Below are 17,162 nucleotides of genomic sequence, written 5' to 3' on the forward strand. Positions count from 1 at the left end.
AGGATTTATGGTGCTGTGAGGTTTGTGGATCTTGAGATGCTCTTTCTCAGACCCATATCTTTTCTCCTCCACCTCCCCTTCAACCCACCCACCCAATTTTTTATGAACTGCTGACCCAAATTCAACACAACCCCTCGTGGTTTCTCAGGGGAACGCTCACTGTGGGATTCCTGTAGTTCACAGTATGTAGTGTCCAAAAAAAAAAAAAAAAAAAAGCCACGCATTAAGCTTCATCACTTGCAGCAAAACATCCTCACCAGGATCTCACCCGTGGATGACACTTTGTGGGTATCAAACACGCCAGTCTGATTTAGCGCACATGAGAGATCACTCAGTGAATTCAGTCTCAGTTGTATCTGTAGCTTTAGTCTCAAACCTGCCGCTTGTAGCCTAAAATGAATATTGAGAGATGTCTGTAATCAGAGCCCCTCGAGAGCATCAAGGACTGACAAGAGGAAATTGAACAAATCTTAATTAAGACAGACTACATTAGACATTAAAGTGTCGGCTCTCATCCACAGTATCTGATATAATATGACTGTGCCTTGATCTCTGCTCAGGCTCCCACCACTGAATATGACTGGAGATTAGAGCGCGCCCAATATTGGCTTATCACAGTTTTATCTGTATTGGCATATGCCAATTCACCTATATGATTTTTTTTTAACAAAACATAAAGCTGATTGTTTTTATCTGTTAGCTTTACAGGCAGCATTTTCTACATACTTGAGTCTTTTCCTTAACTCAGGTTTAATATGTATACAGATATTTTGCTCCATTTCTACTCAAAATTAACTTTCCTGACTTCTACTTTACACTTTTCCACTGAAGAATCACTGTCCCAAATTTTAGTTGTTTTTTCATTCTACATAATAAATACAGATTTTCATAACTTTGTTTCAGCAACTTTGATATAGCTAGTTGTTCTCTGGTCTTATATATAAATAAAACATTGAAATCACCCTAAATATTCTGTCACAATCATTCATTGGAGTTCCTCTTTCTTGTTTATTTCGAACTGTTTGAGCAATTAATTAATTCAATTTTAAACACCATGACAGTGTGTAAGTGCATGGGTGACATAGAGTTGAGCTCATGCCACCTAACATTTTTCAAATTAAATAAAACAGAACATAATCATTTCATTTTTAATGATCAATTTCTCTACTGTCCCAGAACTGTCCTAGACACCATATCTGTGTGTCTAAGGTGCTATTTTTATTGTCCCTGGGACAATGGGACATCCTTAATTTAAAGCACTGGCCCTGATATCATTTTGGACAATGACGTTTTTTGATAAACTGCAAAATATCTTTCTCACAAGTAGGGCTGCATGATAAAGTAAAAAGATTGTTTTGTGATTAGGCTGCTTTAATAGATATTGTGATGTGATTAACGATTAGTGGGAATGATGTGACATTTGCAGAGGTCTGCACCAAGCATCTGGACAACAAGATTTGTGGGACAGGACATCTCTGCAGTACTACAGTACATCAATATAATGCTGTTCTGTCACACATTATTCCTTTATCAAAAAATTAAACGTTCTTGCACTTGGCAATATTGTGATTATAATAATATTGTGATTAACTGTGCTGTATAAAGAATAGCCTATATAATGATATCAAATTTTTTTCGCTCCCTAATATTACTATCTAACACAAAATCCAGTACTGGTCAGGCCCTACCGGATATTTTCATGCTTAATTTTCCTCTCTGACAGCATCAGGTCCTTCTGAAATGTGAAATTTAACAAACTCAGCAGAGGACATTAATATCTTTTGAGAGGAGGCACAGCAGACAGAAAAATATTGTAAAAGGAGCTGGTGAAGACAAGGAGAGATTTCTTCCTGTCTCTGTCTTTAGAGAGTCCAAAATGGCTGCTACTTCTCCTCCCACACCAGAAGGATGACATTGGAAGAGGAAAGGGAAGGACAAAGCATGGAAGTGTGGGGGGGAAGGGTGATAGTGGCCAGCTGATGGACAGCAGCACAGCTCCGGCGCTCGAGAACTGGGTGGACTTGAGACCTCTGGATGTATGTGCCTGAATGAGCAGGCACACAGGGTTTTTTTTCTTTTTTCTGACTGTGCAAATGCTCGCGCTCAATAAGCATGCATATACTGTGCGTGCATGTTAAACGCTCAGTTTCCCATGTAGATAAAACCCTTTCTCTTGATGCGACAGCGCGTAGAACAAGCCAATGTGCAACGGAGGACATGTGGTCCGAGCGTAATCCTCTGCTCTATTTTACCAGCAGCTTCACCACTCAAATCCAAACATAATTTTCAGCTTGGGCACTAGACACAAATGCCCTCTGCACTGGAATCAGGCGAGTCCCTGCACCATTTTTTTCCTTTTTTTTCCCCCTGACCTACTTTTTATAGTAAGATTATTGTAACTGTCATTTTTTCCATGTCTGTTTATTAATCCCCAAAGCTAAGCCTGAAGGCACCATTTTAGCACTTGCTTAACAGTTTGCTTGCCCTAGCCTTCAATTACTAGCCTTCCATCAAAACAGTGAATATTTTTTAAGGCAAAGCAGGCCTTAAACTGTTCATTACAAATGCAGGATGTGGGATTGCGACAGAGGAAACGGGAGCTCATTTTACATATTCATTAAACAATCCAGTGTAGCTTTTAATAACCTTGACCTTATGCATATCTCATTGTAACTGGAAAACCCCAAGGTATTCAAGAGACTTCATAATGTCACCCCCATTAATTTAATTGAACTGAATGAGGGACAATATCCGGATCATTACCATAAAAGATACTGATATTTGCACAGCTAATAACAGCAGCAGAATCAAGTTGATATTAAAGATGACTCCGCAGAATAAAGCACTTTAAGAGTTATCAACGGCGCGCACGCATGACAAAAGGGCCAGAGCTGAGGCGCTGGATTTGCCTGCCAAAGTCGACACGTTGTGAAGAGCAAATGGTGAGTGGTGTCTCATTTCAGCTCATTGCCCTGACACGGTTAGTCACACTGATATGTCCTGATCCACATGGGACAAGAGACTGAACGTGTGTTATATGGCCAACTGTTTATGGTGCTAAGCCGCTAGCCGGGCTGGACGGTTTGGGGAAGAGCTGCAGGAGCCCACAAGGAGGCCGGACTGATTATCACTGCAGCAAAATAATGATGCTTCATCAGGGGGCTATAGCCGAACTATCACATGATGCAAGAACTGCTCGCTAAAAATGAGCAAACAGTGTGGAAATATGGATGTTCTTCGATTATTTTTGGGCCTTCATTTGGATAGGGACAGCTGAAGATATGACAGGGAAGGGGGAATGACATACAGCAAATGGGCCACAGGCAGGAACTGAACCAGCGACCGCTGCAGAGGACCAACAGCCTCAGTGCATGGAGCGAACGCTCTACCAACTGATCTATGGGAGCAACCAATATTGTTGTTTTTAGCACAAGTGGTGCAAACCAAAACGAGTTCTCCTATGCGGACAAACTTAAGAATATTGTTCTTGGCAGAACAAAATGGGTGGGTTTTAGATGAAACCCCTAGAATATGAAAGGGTTCTTGGTAGAATCCCGTTTTAGCACCCTTAGTAGGTGGAAAGATTCTGGATGAAACTGCACATAGAGGGTTCTAGGTGGAACCTTCTAGTTCTAGCTCTACTTCTAGTTCTAGTTATGTATGACCCTTTATGGTGGGTTCTAGGTAGAACTCTCTGAAAGGGTTTGGAGTGGAACTTTTCTTTTTTTTGCTTCCAGGTTGAACTTCATAAAAACGTTTTCTCTAGTTCTAGCTGGCACTTTTATTTCTAGGAGTGTACTTCCCTGTGCCATTTTCACGTTTCTCATCATCACACATGTTAATTCTGCCCACTCTTGTATTTCCCTTCTAGGCCAGTGGGCTAGCAGGCTACCATTAGGAATACGGCTGGCAAAATGCTTCCAAGGCCCAGTCCACTCAGTCAGTCAGCCATCTGCCCATTTTAACGAGCAGCTCCGGGGCCTTGTTGCTCCCTATCTGTGTGTGTGTGGATGTGCGTGTGTGTGTGTGTGTGTGTGCATATGTGTGTATGTGCGTGTGTGCGTGCAAGGCCCAGGCCATGCAGCTTGATAATGTAACATAAATATTCACAGGTGTGACACATTGCTTTCATTGCTTCATTAATGTACAGCATAATCAACAGTATGCCCACAAAGGCAGGTGTGCTTAGCAGTTGTTCACGTTTAACTGCAACCAAAATGGTGAAAGTGTGATCCCCTGAAAGTATTAGGTGCTTAAGTGTTGCTTGAACAACAAGTATTGAGACACTTGTAGACATGTGGACATAACAATAAAAAAATCCTGTGCTAGTTTGCCGACAGACAGTTGGAATTGACGGTGGTGTTTGTGCAGGCATTTTCCGGGCAAATTAGCCATCTCTGTTCTCATTATCCTCCTAATTATGGCTCCCTGTCTCTGTGGCATAATCAACAATCAGCCACATCAGTTAATGGGAAGGCAGAAAAGAGCAGCAGTCAGATCAGCTGGGGAACTAACGTGACTACCCTTTCTGCATCGCTCTTTTTATTGCTTGAAAACAGAAGAAGGTGGAGAAAATGTTGTGTGAGAGACAGATTCTGACAGAGAGGGAGTAAGCAGGGGTTGGTTCTTCTTGTCCCACAGCTGACCTCCTGGGACAAATTGGGGTACAACAGGCCTATGGTGAATTCACTCGTCATACTCGCTCTGCCCCGGGGCTGAGATATGACCATCTCTCTGTCCCTGTCCAAGCTGTCTGGCCGAGTCGCAAGCACGCTCTTAAAATCTTGGTTGTCTTAACACAAGAATGTCATAGTTCCCCTGTCAGCTCTCAGGAGACTCTCAAGACAAATGGACCACCTCCTCCTCCTCCTCCTCCTCCTCCTCCTCCTTCATTGACTGTTCGACAGAGGCAATGAGCAAATGGGATGGAGTGAAAAAGGGGGCAAGTCCAGTCCGTCCGCTTGACTGCTCTGCAACCAGCACATCGCGTGCTGTCCTGAGCAATGCCACAGGCTAGCGCTCTGGATTTAAGCTGCTAACAGCTTCGTCTGAGCAGCAAATGATGAGAGGACGTCTCAAACCAAAAAGCAGCAAGAAAATCTAAATGCATGCTATAATGGTGACAAATTATAACCTCTTAACTATATTAGACACAGTTTAAAATAGCTGGTAAACAGTGCTGAGGGATTCAGTGAGCATTCCCCTGTTTTTTTGCAAAATAGAGTCATCCCCAAACCATGTCAGGCTGATTTAGACAGGCAGGAAGTGGGTCAGCAGTGGAGGAAATTTGACATGGGTCTGTTCACACAAAGTTATCTTTAACAGTCGATAAACATGAAGAAAAGAGTTAGATGTGTAAGATTAGAGTGAAATCGTGTATTCTCTGGTCTAAATATGAAAAATTGAGAAAGAAATAACATTTATGATGCAGAGATGCAATAGCAAAGAAAGGGAAATTAAGTCATTCTTGGATTCAGCTGGGATTAATCTTGAGGCTAGTACAATATGAGTTTATCTTTTGAAAGACGTACGTTTTAACATTAAAGGGACAGTCCAGATTTTTTGATGCAGGGCTGCATGAGGTACTTGTCCATAGTCTGTGTATTACCTACAGTAGATAGCCATCAGCACACTAACAGTTTGGAGAAGCAGAGAGGGGCACCAGCATTGAAGCAAAGTGCTGCTGTGGACAGTGTCAGCAACAGAAGGTATTTTAGCAACTTAAAAAATGCCCACCTAGAAACCAACGAAACTCTATAAGAAAAATCAGTACTTTTATCTCACAGAATACGGAGATGCTGGTTTATTGCTGCCTTGATTCATTAGCTCGTTTGTGTTTTGTGTGACTTTGGTGCTTTAAAAGATTAGTTTGGATTCACCAAAGTCTCACAGTAAATCAAACAAACCAAATGATCAAGGCAGCAGTACACTCCATGCCCTGCGGACTAAAATTACAGATTTTGCCTGTGGGGTTTTTTTTGGTTTGGAGAGAGCAATATTTGTGCTTTTATAACAGCACCTTCCCATCAGAAAAGGTTGTCTGACAGCAAGGTAAAGTGGTGAATATATTCTAAATATAGCAGACACTTATAGCTGATATAGATTTTTTTTAGATAAACCTTTTTTAAATGGCTAAAATAGCTTATACTGCTGACCCTGTCCACAGCAGTTCATTGCTTAGCTGCCATGCTAGTATTCCTCTCTGCTTCCCCAAACTGGGGGTGGCATCTAATAAACTGATTATTGATAAATGCCTCATACAACCCCACATCAATAATCTGAACTATCCCTTTAGGCAGGCCTCAACCAGCAGCAGGGTCTGAGAAAAAGTGAAAGAAGCTCACTGTACAGTATAAAGATTTTTTTTGTATTTCCTGAAGTGGGAGGAAAGGTCCAGTGGCAACTTTTAAAAGTGGATCCTGCGTTATATCACTGTCACCAAGCTATTTGATAGTACACACAAGTATTAGCCAGAAAGAGCCAGAAAAACTCAGTGTGCTTCTATCTTTAAAGGTGTGGAGATAGAATAGGAAAGAATAATGTCAAAGTGCTGCATCTCATTACACTCCCCCAAAAAAGAGAGATGACCTTGGCACAGAAGCAGAGGAAAAATAGATGAAGTTGTTTCTCATCCAAACACTGTTGTGTGTACCTTCGGGTCCCTGCACCAGCATCTTGCAAGAGCTGAATACATTTAACGGAGAAAAGAGAACTGAGTGTTGTAAATTTAGTCATATCAGCTAATACCGTATCCAACGCTTCCTCATCAAAAGTAATAACTGTGAAGGGAGAGGAAACGCTGAGCACATCACCTCCAATTTAACTCCCACATGAAATATGAAGACTTTGTAAAAGAAGCTGTAAGAGCAACAACCAACCACAAAGAAGTATTATGATTCTGGTTTCAAGCCACACACCGTGAGATGATTTTAACAATATATACATATGATACAAAAAGCAAATATCAGGGGTTAATGTCAGCATTTCTTACTGTATACCTGGAGGCAGAGAGCAAACTTGCTGTTAGGTCAGTTGTAAGTTGGTAAGGAATTCCTCTGAATTTTTTACAAAGATTTTAATCAATATTCAGCGCTTGACACAGAAAGCTCTGGAGCCAGCCCTCTTACCTTCTGTGCAGTATCGACCTACATATCCAGTTTTGGAGCAGTCACAGTAGGTTTCTCCATCTGCCAGCGAGCAGATCCCGCCATTCTCACAGGGGTTCTCTGTGCAAAGGCCCATCATCTCCAAGCGTACTTTCTGACTATTGATGAGCGTGGGCAGCTTACTCCCATAGCTGAAGTCTGTGATAATTCCCTTGAATGGTGGTACCTCACGGACAGAGGGCAGGGTGATGGCAGATGTGCGGATGTCCCCTGGGAGCCCTCCAAGGAAGAGGTCGCTGACGATCTTCATGAACCGCCGCTGTGGCCGCACCTCCTCCGTCTTGGTCTGGCCGTCCACGGCCAAGCCAGTCCGCAAATCATGCCTGTTGATGGCGGCAAAGTGCCAGCGGCTGTCGTTGACCATTTTGTCAGAGGTGATGGTGGTCTCGGCGCAGTCGATGCTGACGCGAAGCTGCATTTTGCCCTCAGATACCGTGAGAAGCAGAAAGTCGCAATATCCGCCGTCGTCGAAGTACAGCAGCAGGCCTTCCGATTCTGAAGTCTTGAACTGAAATGTCAGGTCACTTCTGGAGCTGGCATCCCAGCGCAGGTAGCGAGCCCACTGACCTTCAGAGCCAGTAAACTCCAAACCTACGCTCAGGCCCAGAACGGTACTTAGCAGCAGGAGGACATGCCCAGGTAGGCTGTTGGGATTCATTGTAGAGAGTAAGAAGATGCACCAGAAGAAGGTTAGAACTGGGGATAGATCCTCAGAGTGATAATAACATCTGATTATGGCTATGTTCCAGGGTTTATCTGCTCAACGTTATATTCCACATAGATAATTCTACAGTCAAGCCGAGAATGCAATATCCGTTTTTTTATTTTCAAGGCAGATCTAACGTTGATAATGGACAGAATCGAATCTTCTCAGCCAAGTCTATGTGGAGATATATGGAAAAATATCCAATTTCCACATGAATTGGACAGGTTAAAGTGCTAAGATGAAGGTGATCCTTGATGTGTCTTGTCAGTGATTCAGAGCTGCATCTTGCGATTTTTCTTTGAGGCGACTTCCTGGATTGAAGCACATAACCTTCATCGCTGGTCCAGTTCCGTGCCCCATGGTTTGGTCTCCAGTTTTGGACACACCTTTGACAGAACTGCAAAAAAATATAAGACAGATCATTTCAATAGAGTTGTCATGATAGCAAGATTTTAAACTTCGATACAGTACTAGTACAAAAAAATACTAATCAATACCTTGTTCAATACCACTGCAAAAAAGAAAGAAAAAGTAGCAGACAAAATAGGATTTTTTTTGTCTTTTTTAATTAATAACCTGCTCACAGTGCTGGTACAGAAAAAGTTATTGAATACTGTGTGGTTTTGCTACAAGCCAAATTTCAGGCAGGACAATAAAGACTGAACTGAAGTGAGGTCTTGAATAAACACTTAGATCATTTTTTTTCTAGCTTTGGTACTTTCAATACTGTAATATGCTTTTAATCATGTGGTATTGAAAAAGAATTGATACTTTGACAATCTTACACTTTAAACAAAAAAGCTTAAAGCAAAAAAGCATGTTTTTCAATGTCATTTGGCATGCCAAAGGAGCAAGAATGAACAGATCATTCATGAAACTTTAAATGCTCCATTTTGATTGACGCTGTGTGAGAGAGGCATTGATTCAACTTTTAGGCAACATTTTGTAGTGTTGTACCAATATATTAGCATATATCAGTGTAATTAAATCAGTTCTAATTGAAATGTTATTCAAAAGATGCAGAATATAGGACTCAGTGCAAGCTTTTGTGAGAATAATTTAAGAAAAATAAATATTAATTCCGTACAGATAAACAAAATCATGCATATGAGTTTAGATCAAGCTGTAAGAGCAAATTGAGTGCACCACTCAATGCACATTTGACTCTCCATGTGGCCATTAAATACCACTAAATAACCACTATTAACATCCATTAAAGTTTTATGAGCATTTTATGCAGGGTTCCATTTCTACCAATTACCCATTTTATTTGAAGATCAGCTCAAATAATCGTTCAGAGCCTTAATTTGAGAGTTAAATCCCCAGATACGGGTGGGCACAATGTGACAATTTTGTGGGAAAAGAACAACAGCAACAGAAAAAAAAAACATGGAGAAGACTGCTGTTGCTGATTCTGTGATGAGTGAAAATCCATTGAGGTGAGCCAGAACATGTGTTAAGCCTCAAACGTTAGCCTGCTATCTGTAAGGGCCTGCTGGGATCCTGATAAATATGACTAATTATCCACCGCCACTCTCTCTCTCATTTGCATGTCTTTGGGGGATTACAATCATAAACAGCTATTCAGAAAGATGTTAGGATCGTACCACTTCATATTCGAATCCTGCTACTATTAACATTTTTGAAATTTCCTTCTAGTGAATACATATTCAAATTCTTTCTATCACCGAAACCCGGATGACACCGCCTGGTATGGAATATTAACAAGCTCAGCAGCTGCTGCTTGCTACACCTGTACTCACTCGGTACTGTTTAAATTTGCTCAGCAGAGCTAGAAATGATTCACATGCCGAAACCTTATATGTGTGTGTACTCTTCCAGCCCTTTGCCCTTGCAATTGTTTTGGCAGTGGGCTGCCCACCAGACAAACGCATTGTCCAATCATGACAGTCGCACAGAACCATGCAACACAATAGGGCCTTTAACCACCTGCCCTGAATAGTTAATCTTGCTGCAGCAGGCAAGCTATTGAATTCTAGTAACTGATACCTATGCTAATGCACTGTGTGTGCATGCATGTGTGTCCCTGCGCAGGAGTGTGCATGTGTCCCTCCCTGACAACACTGCCAGCCTGCCTGGATTGTCTTTGTCTTAAAAGTGACTCGGTGAGACAGCGGAGAGGTTAAAAGGTTCTGTGTGGCGAAAATAACCCTGAACACAGCTGTGTCAATCCAAACTGTGCCGTGTGCTGTGTGTGTCCTTTCAATAAGCAAAGCTCGATATGCCCATGAAACTTGAGATGCTGGTCTCCTATGAAAATTGGCCCTGGCCTCTATTCAATTAACACGAGTTATTGTGTGTGTATTGCCAAACTGAGGCATCAGGTGTCCCTGTGAGCCATAGATGTGACAGGGAATTATGCTAACAATGCTTGCTTGTTTTCTCTCAGTTAACTAAAGCACTATATTTCCTCCAGTGTAACAAATGCCTACAGTAACATCACTCATATTTTACCTTAAATACAACAATTTAAATTAGGTCAAGAAGATAGTTCATATTCAGTTAAATTTGACCAGTGGTATAAAGTAACTTAGCACATTTATTCAAGTACAGTACAGTTTTAAGCTACTAGTGCTTTCCTCTGGCCTGTAGTGCTGTTTATCCATCTAGATAGTTTTGTTGTGAGTTGCCTAGTTTTTGAGATATCCACATAGCCACACAGATGTCTGCCCTCTCTGCAATAAAATGCGATTAAATGGGCTTGTGGTGCTCAAGGCACCAAAAAATACAACAACAACAACAACAACAAAAACTTTCTAGTAGAAAGAAAGTAGTTCCACTAGATTCTACCATAGAAAGAAAATAGTTCCTATATGAAACTGCTCACAAGGTATATGATTATTTTGAGAAACCACTAATGATTTTTGGACAGAGATACTGCTGTCAAATTTTTCAAATGTATTTTTTGGTCTTTGAGCAACTAAATGGCTGATTGCCATTTATTGATTGTTTTTATATATCTACTCAACTACATTTACTCCACTACGTTCACTTGATAACATAAGTTGCTAGCTACTAGCTACTAGCTAATTGAAATTAACTCCATCTTTTGTGGCTGCAACATTAAAGTGATTTACACATTAATGAATCACTAATTATAATCCAATAATATAATATGCTGTATACACTATTCTTAAATGGGCCATTCTGCGTAATGAGTAGCCTACTTTTCCTTTTGGTAGCCTCTTTTGATGCTAATACTTTTATACTTTTAATTAAATAAACATTTGACTGCAAGTCTTCTACTTTTAACGGTATTTCTACACTGGTGCACTGCTTCTTAAGCACAAGACCTGAGTACTGCGTTTGGCAAATTCAAGGCCAGACATTTTTCATGACAGCCACTTTGACTGGAAACAGTCTAAATACAGGTGTTATCAGAAACCTCTCCAGTGGCTCCCTGTGGCTTTGACAAAACATTATATGGAAATAATAACAGTTATTATTTTTAAATATTTTAATTTTCATTTACCATTCTCATAGGCCTAATGTGATTCTTACACTCTCAAATTTTAAAAATTTGCAGCATATACACCAAACCTGTTTTGTTTTTTTTTCTTTTTAAATATATCATGAACTAAAACGTACATTACAGTCACAGCTCAGTGGCTTTTCCTCTAAATTTTGCTGCTGACAAGTGTTGAGTTTCCCTAAGCTAGGTATGGACGCCAAATCCAAAAAAGTAAGTCTCAGAGGAAAACTGAGAATATTCATGGCTCCACAGAGAATTTGTCTTTTCTGGCTAAAATGGCTCTTTTGTGAGAAAAAGGTTGCAGGAAGTTCTGGTTTAAAAACGCAAGATTTCTACCAGAAAGGCTAAATTCTCTCATGTACATACCCTCAGCAGCATCCATTTTGACATAAAATAGTAGAGGAAACACGGGTGTTACCAGTGATAAATTCAGAGTCAGTGCTGCAAACATACATGTTGCCTCACTGCAAAGGCTCTGCGACAGGAAATGCGACAGACATTAATTAGCATTATTGATAACACGTGTGTTTGGCCTTCTATTTCACGCCAATATGGCCGCCACGAGAAAAATGTCTATATTGAGCGTTAATTTCACGCCAGAATTGATTTTGTATTTTAAATAAAGTACTTTTTTTTTTTTTTTACTCAAATAAACAAAAACTTCATATCCGCTAGTTTAAAATTAGGCCAGACATTTCAAAATGTAAAGTTATATTCACCTTGACGTCGTGGACCGTTAGCAGTAACTTTAGCTAGCTCCAGGTTTTCATAGACTTCTAAGTATGCTAGAATAAGCACATATTTTCCGGAATACATACACGTTGAATTATTAAATAGAGTAGGATATGAGATGACCTGCACGGGATACCGTCACTGGATATAAATGATGCATTGATGCATGCCAGCGTCGGGTGCTGCAGATTTATTGACATGTTTTGTAATATAAACTAGCCCCATCACGCGCTGGAGACCCCCATGTCCCCCGCTGTGCTCCCTGTCTATCACAAGCTGCAGCCTGGAGGAACGATTTAATCCGACATCAGTCACAGCAAGCAAGGCTCTCCTGCACCGTGTGTCTGCCTGTCCGGACCTGCTGCTGGTGAGACAAAGTGAGGTCCAGGGACCACCAGGGGGGCTTTTAGGGGGCACTAAGCGGTCAGCAGCACACAACTGATCATTTCGACAATTCAGTGCGATAGATAATGAGAGAATGAGTTTGGATAATCACGCCTTACTTCATCTTTAAAACGCTTAAACACAAATACAAATCAGATGGTTCCCCTGCACAAATAAAACTTAGTTGGGGAGTGCTAGACACGAACGGTCTGCCCTTTCAAGGAGATTTTAACAGCACAAACTTGCACATTTTGACACCAGGAGGCCTATATCGTTAGGGAATGAATGAAAACGTTAAAATTGTCGCCCAGTGCACATCTGTGCAATAATGTAATGTTACTGCTAAAGAAATATTCTCACATTTAATGATTTTGATGAGAAAAAGAGCACCTAATATAACAGAAAATGATGTAATTCTATAAATATTACTATAATGGCCCAGGGAGAAATAAAGGTGGACATGATGTCACTGTCAACTCTGCAGTAAAGACATTAGTTCCTGCAGTAATATTAAATTATAGTGAAGATTATGGTCTCTGTTGAAATTCACTGGATTTGCCATTCCTATACAGACGTGCTTTCATTAAATGAGAGCAATAATTAACGTTATAATAGATCATAATGGTATGTTTGATCAGTTAGTGCGATATTAGACATCTTCAACAGAGAGTAAAGGGCTTAAAACCGAGCAGAAATCCGACCCGCAGCCCTGCACCGCTGAATAAAACAGCGGGCAACATTTTCCAGCAGCGCTCCAGCTTTCCCTCCGCTCCACGCACGGTGGCAGTCTGACTGTTGCTCTACAGGGTTTACAAGCTTTAAAGAATTACGAAGCGAAATCCGAGCAGGAGTCGGGCGCACATTCGCAAGAAATCATTTACAAATCGTGCGAAGTTCTGGCGGCTTCTTGCTGTCGTGTTTGAGCTGTTAATATGAGGAGCTGCTACCCGCCGAGAGACGCGATTCACTGAGCTGAAACTTTCCGTCTCGACGCTCTTCACTCATTCACCACAAATATATTTGTCACAAATTCAGCGCCGAGAAGTCAACGCGATCTCCTGAGAGATGTGTGGGTTTTTTCTTTATTTTTTTCCCAACACAAATCAGCCGCTCTTCTGTGGTTAAACTGCGGCTGAGAGCTTTCAAACTAATCATCCAAACCATCCCACTGCGCTTAAATCCCCCATCTCTGCCCAAACTCAGCAGTTCCACATCACGCTCACAGAAAAGGAAAATTCTTGCAGAAAAAACACTTAAGGATCCCACAAACATAAATGTCTTCACGGAACACCAAACGCATGAGGGGAAATGGTCAAATAAAGAAAAACACACGAACAGCCCAGTTTTAACCTGCTCCTACCTTTTCGTGCTGAGAGACGATTCCGGACGGATAAAGCAGCCTATGTATAAATATAGCAAATTATAATAATCCAGAGCAAAATCCCATCCAGAAAGCGTGGTGTTTTTAATTGTGGTGTGCCCGGGGCGGTGGGATGCTGATGCTGGTGATGAGGAGGTTATTATAAGTGAGGCGCGGTGGAGGGAAAGGCAGCGGTCCTCCTTCCCCCGGCTCAGTGAACGCGCATCTCTCAGCTCGGCTCACTCAGCGCTACTGATGATGGGCCCCTGGATTTCTCCCACACTGACGCTCTGACCCGCCTTCTGCACGGTGCTCTGCACAGTGGGGGGAAGACATTCAAATAGGAGAGAAAATAGCCCCTCAGGACAAATTAACAATGATGAAAACCTTTCGTTCCTTTTTCTTAGATAGGCTTTTATATGGAGTTTGCGGTGACATAATAGTATTGGTGCGCTGGTGTTATGAACAGAGCAGGACGTGTAGCCTGCTTGCACACTGAGTTCCCACTGTATGACAGGGATTTTTTTTTTTCCAACACACATTTGCAAAGCCATTAATGTAGGGGAGACCGGGGATGGTAGTAACACTTTTTGTTCAAGCGTCAGTTGTTCTGGATCTATAATACACAATACCCATTTTTGTCTAACACAAATAAAGCTCACTTAGTTTCTGTCAAATACGGTACAAATACAGAGTTCTGTTTGTTACAACCTACCCCGCTACTGGGGTTCGTTATATCGCTGCGACAGATGTAACCATGAGAGATCATTTTGTTGAATTAAGATTCACATTAACTAATATGTGACAGAATTTTCAGAGGAATAAAAACAGTTTTGAATCAAGTGAATAATTCAAAGTGACTTTCTCATCGTTTGAATGAACTGTTTCAAGTGTCCCCACCCCAAGCAGCCATTACATAGCAGACTGATTTAAACATGTGGGTTTGAAGTTAGCATGAATGCAAAACATCAGATTAAATTAGAGAAACTGCTACTTTGGGTTATTTAAATCAAACCATTATATCTAAATGACATAATAAATATAAAACTTAAACTGCCTTACCTTAAAATCACATTTTTGGTCATTTTTGGTTGGTAACAGACATGTTACTTCTGTGGGCTCAAAAATGAAATGTTATATTGATGATATCACCACAGCACTTTTCTGATTGGTCAAACTGACAGTGATACAACTAACGTGGTGTTACAACACTCCCTGGTCTCCCCCATTTGTTGTGTGATCTTGGTTTGTCTTGTTTGTCTGTGTGGGTGAGGCTAGATGTACAGTATAAGGGTTTCAAAGGTGACCACTGGTAGTCAGTTGCTTGCCCTATCGTGGTTAATCTGGGAAATTTGCTATATTTGTTTTCAGAATTGGCTAAACCCAGGTACAAATTAAATATTTAGATCGTTTTACCAGGTACTGAATCAATATTTTAGCATATTTTAGCCAGTGTCAGGAGTTCAGCACCATGGACAGCACCCTCACATCAAGAATACTTGGGCCACAGCAGCACTGCAGCTCTGTCCAGGATTCAGCACCTTGGATAGCACCCGGTAATGTTGCCCCTGCAGTTTCAATGCCAGGGACCCGTCCACGGTGCTGAACTCCTGTCAGGCATAAAAGAGCCCATGAGGATTATGCAGAGAGGACAGGGAAAACTGAAGGGATTGGCAGTGCTCTGTTCTCACATAAAATACTAGAGCACTTGGAAATGTTCTGGTACATTTCATATAATGGGCTGTTTAATTTCTGTATATCATACAAGCGAACAGTTAGTGTGCAGTAGGTACATGTTTCTTTTTTACTACTCATTCTACAACTGTATCTACTGATACAGCGAATAATGATAATGATAATCTTCGTTCAAGTAATGTAGATTTTGCATTATAGACTGCCATGTCTGCTGTGTTGGAAAATGCAGAAAGGGACACTAATCCCATCAAATGATAATCATAATATTACATAGTGCTATATATATTACATTTTTTAATTATTTTCATCTTCATGACATAGACAATTATATTATATTATTCCACATGTATGCTCTTCATATACATAACCTTTTTATAGAAATATACACACACCAATATATCCTTTATATCTGGGCAATTATCCTGTGTCATTATATTTATTGATGTTTGACTATCCTGTGAATGTCCCGCTAGTATCTTATGCAACCCTGTCTCTGTATAGTTTTCACAAGGCAATATTTTTTTAATTCTCGTCTCTATTTTTACGCCACACACAATGCGTGTTACAATATGCGTGTGATTATCCTGTACAATTATCCATATATATCTCTATGAGTGAAAGGTGTATATAATGTACATAGCCTATTTTATTTCATGTTATGTTGTATTTTGTTTTTTATTTATTTTCATTCATTAATTGCACTTTCTGACTCTAAAGCTGCTATATCTTGTTTATTTTTTTCTGGTGTTGGATCAATTAAGTTTATCTTATCGTATTATATTATATCGTATCGTATCGTATCATATCTTACTTTATCTTATCTTAAATAATGCCACCCAGTTAATGACCCCGAGCCTATATGTTTGTTACTTACACACTGTTACTTTGCACTGCATCACTTGACAATTAATGTTTTGCAACAGGGTGCAAAAGGTAAAATGGCTTCTGTTTTACTCTTTTTTCTTTTAATTGTTATATAGCGTTGTTTTTACCCTGCCCTCTGCTGTTAGTGATGATTGTTGTTGCTGTTATGTAATACTAATCTAAAAACAGAGTTTATAAAGTGCTACAAGAAGAAAGTACAAAACAAGAAACAGAAAACATGCAAATAACAAAAGAAGGACTGTGCCTAACACACAGACTCCACAAGTAATGTCTGATGATGAACATGAGAAGATGGTTTCAGGAATAAAATACGTCCTACAGAAAACATATAGAAATCATCCTGTAAGAAACAGTCAGACAGTGGAAAACTAGGGATATTAACCCAAAAGGAGAAAGGTCTTCTCTGTTACTCTTACTTTACACTATTAACCATCATAAAGCATTATTTTTATCCTGCAACTTCCTCTACAGGTAGCCTTTTTCTGCAAAGTGATGATGATTGTTGCTGCTGTTGTTGCATAACACTAATCTAAAAACAGAGTTTACAAAGTGCTACAAGAAGAAAGTACAAAACAAGCACAACCTAATAAAATTGCATCATGAGAGGATTAAAGCGACAAGAAAAAACAATCAAAAGAATGAATAGCTTTGTAAAATACACTACAATATTAGACAGTATAATAACAGCACAGAGTTGAGAATTGTCAGGCTTAAAAACAACTGCATCAAAGCAAAATTTAG

At 40.4% G+C, this 17,162-nt stretch overlaps 1 protein-coding gene across 8 annotated transcripts in view; it reads right to left on the reverse strand.

The window, feature by feature from the left end:
• nrxn3b (neurexin 3b) overlaps positions 1–14,080 on the reverse strand; it is a 420,898-nt gene extending 406,818 nt beyond the window's left edge. For all 8 annotated transcript variants that reach the window (XR_014771924.1, XR_014771923.1, XM_084737531.1 and 5 more), the window contains exons 1-2: positions 13,842–14,080; positions 7,128–8,269 (exon numbers count right to left, since the gene is read on the reverse strand). Coding sequence is in view for 6 of the 8 variants with exons in the window: in XM_084737531.1 (XP_084593657.1) it covers positions 7,128–7,824 (697 nt within the window). In the remaining 2 variants the exon portion in view is untranslated. The remainder of the gene's footprint in view (positions 1–7,127; positions 8,270–13,841) is intronic.
• Between the last annotated feature and the right edge of the window lie 3,082 nt (positions 14,081–17,162).

The sequence above is a fragment of the Lutjanus erythropterus genome, chromosome 15 (assembly GCF_056507025.1).
Source record: "Lutjanus erythropterus isolate fLutEry1 chromosome 15, fLutEry1.hap2, whole genome shotgun sequence".
Lineage (NCBI taxonomy): Eukaryota > Metazoa > Chordata > Actinopteri > Lutjaniformes > Lutjanidae > Lutjanus > Lutjanus erythropterus.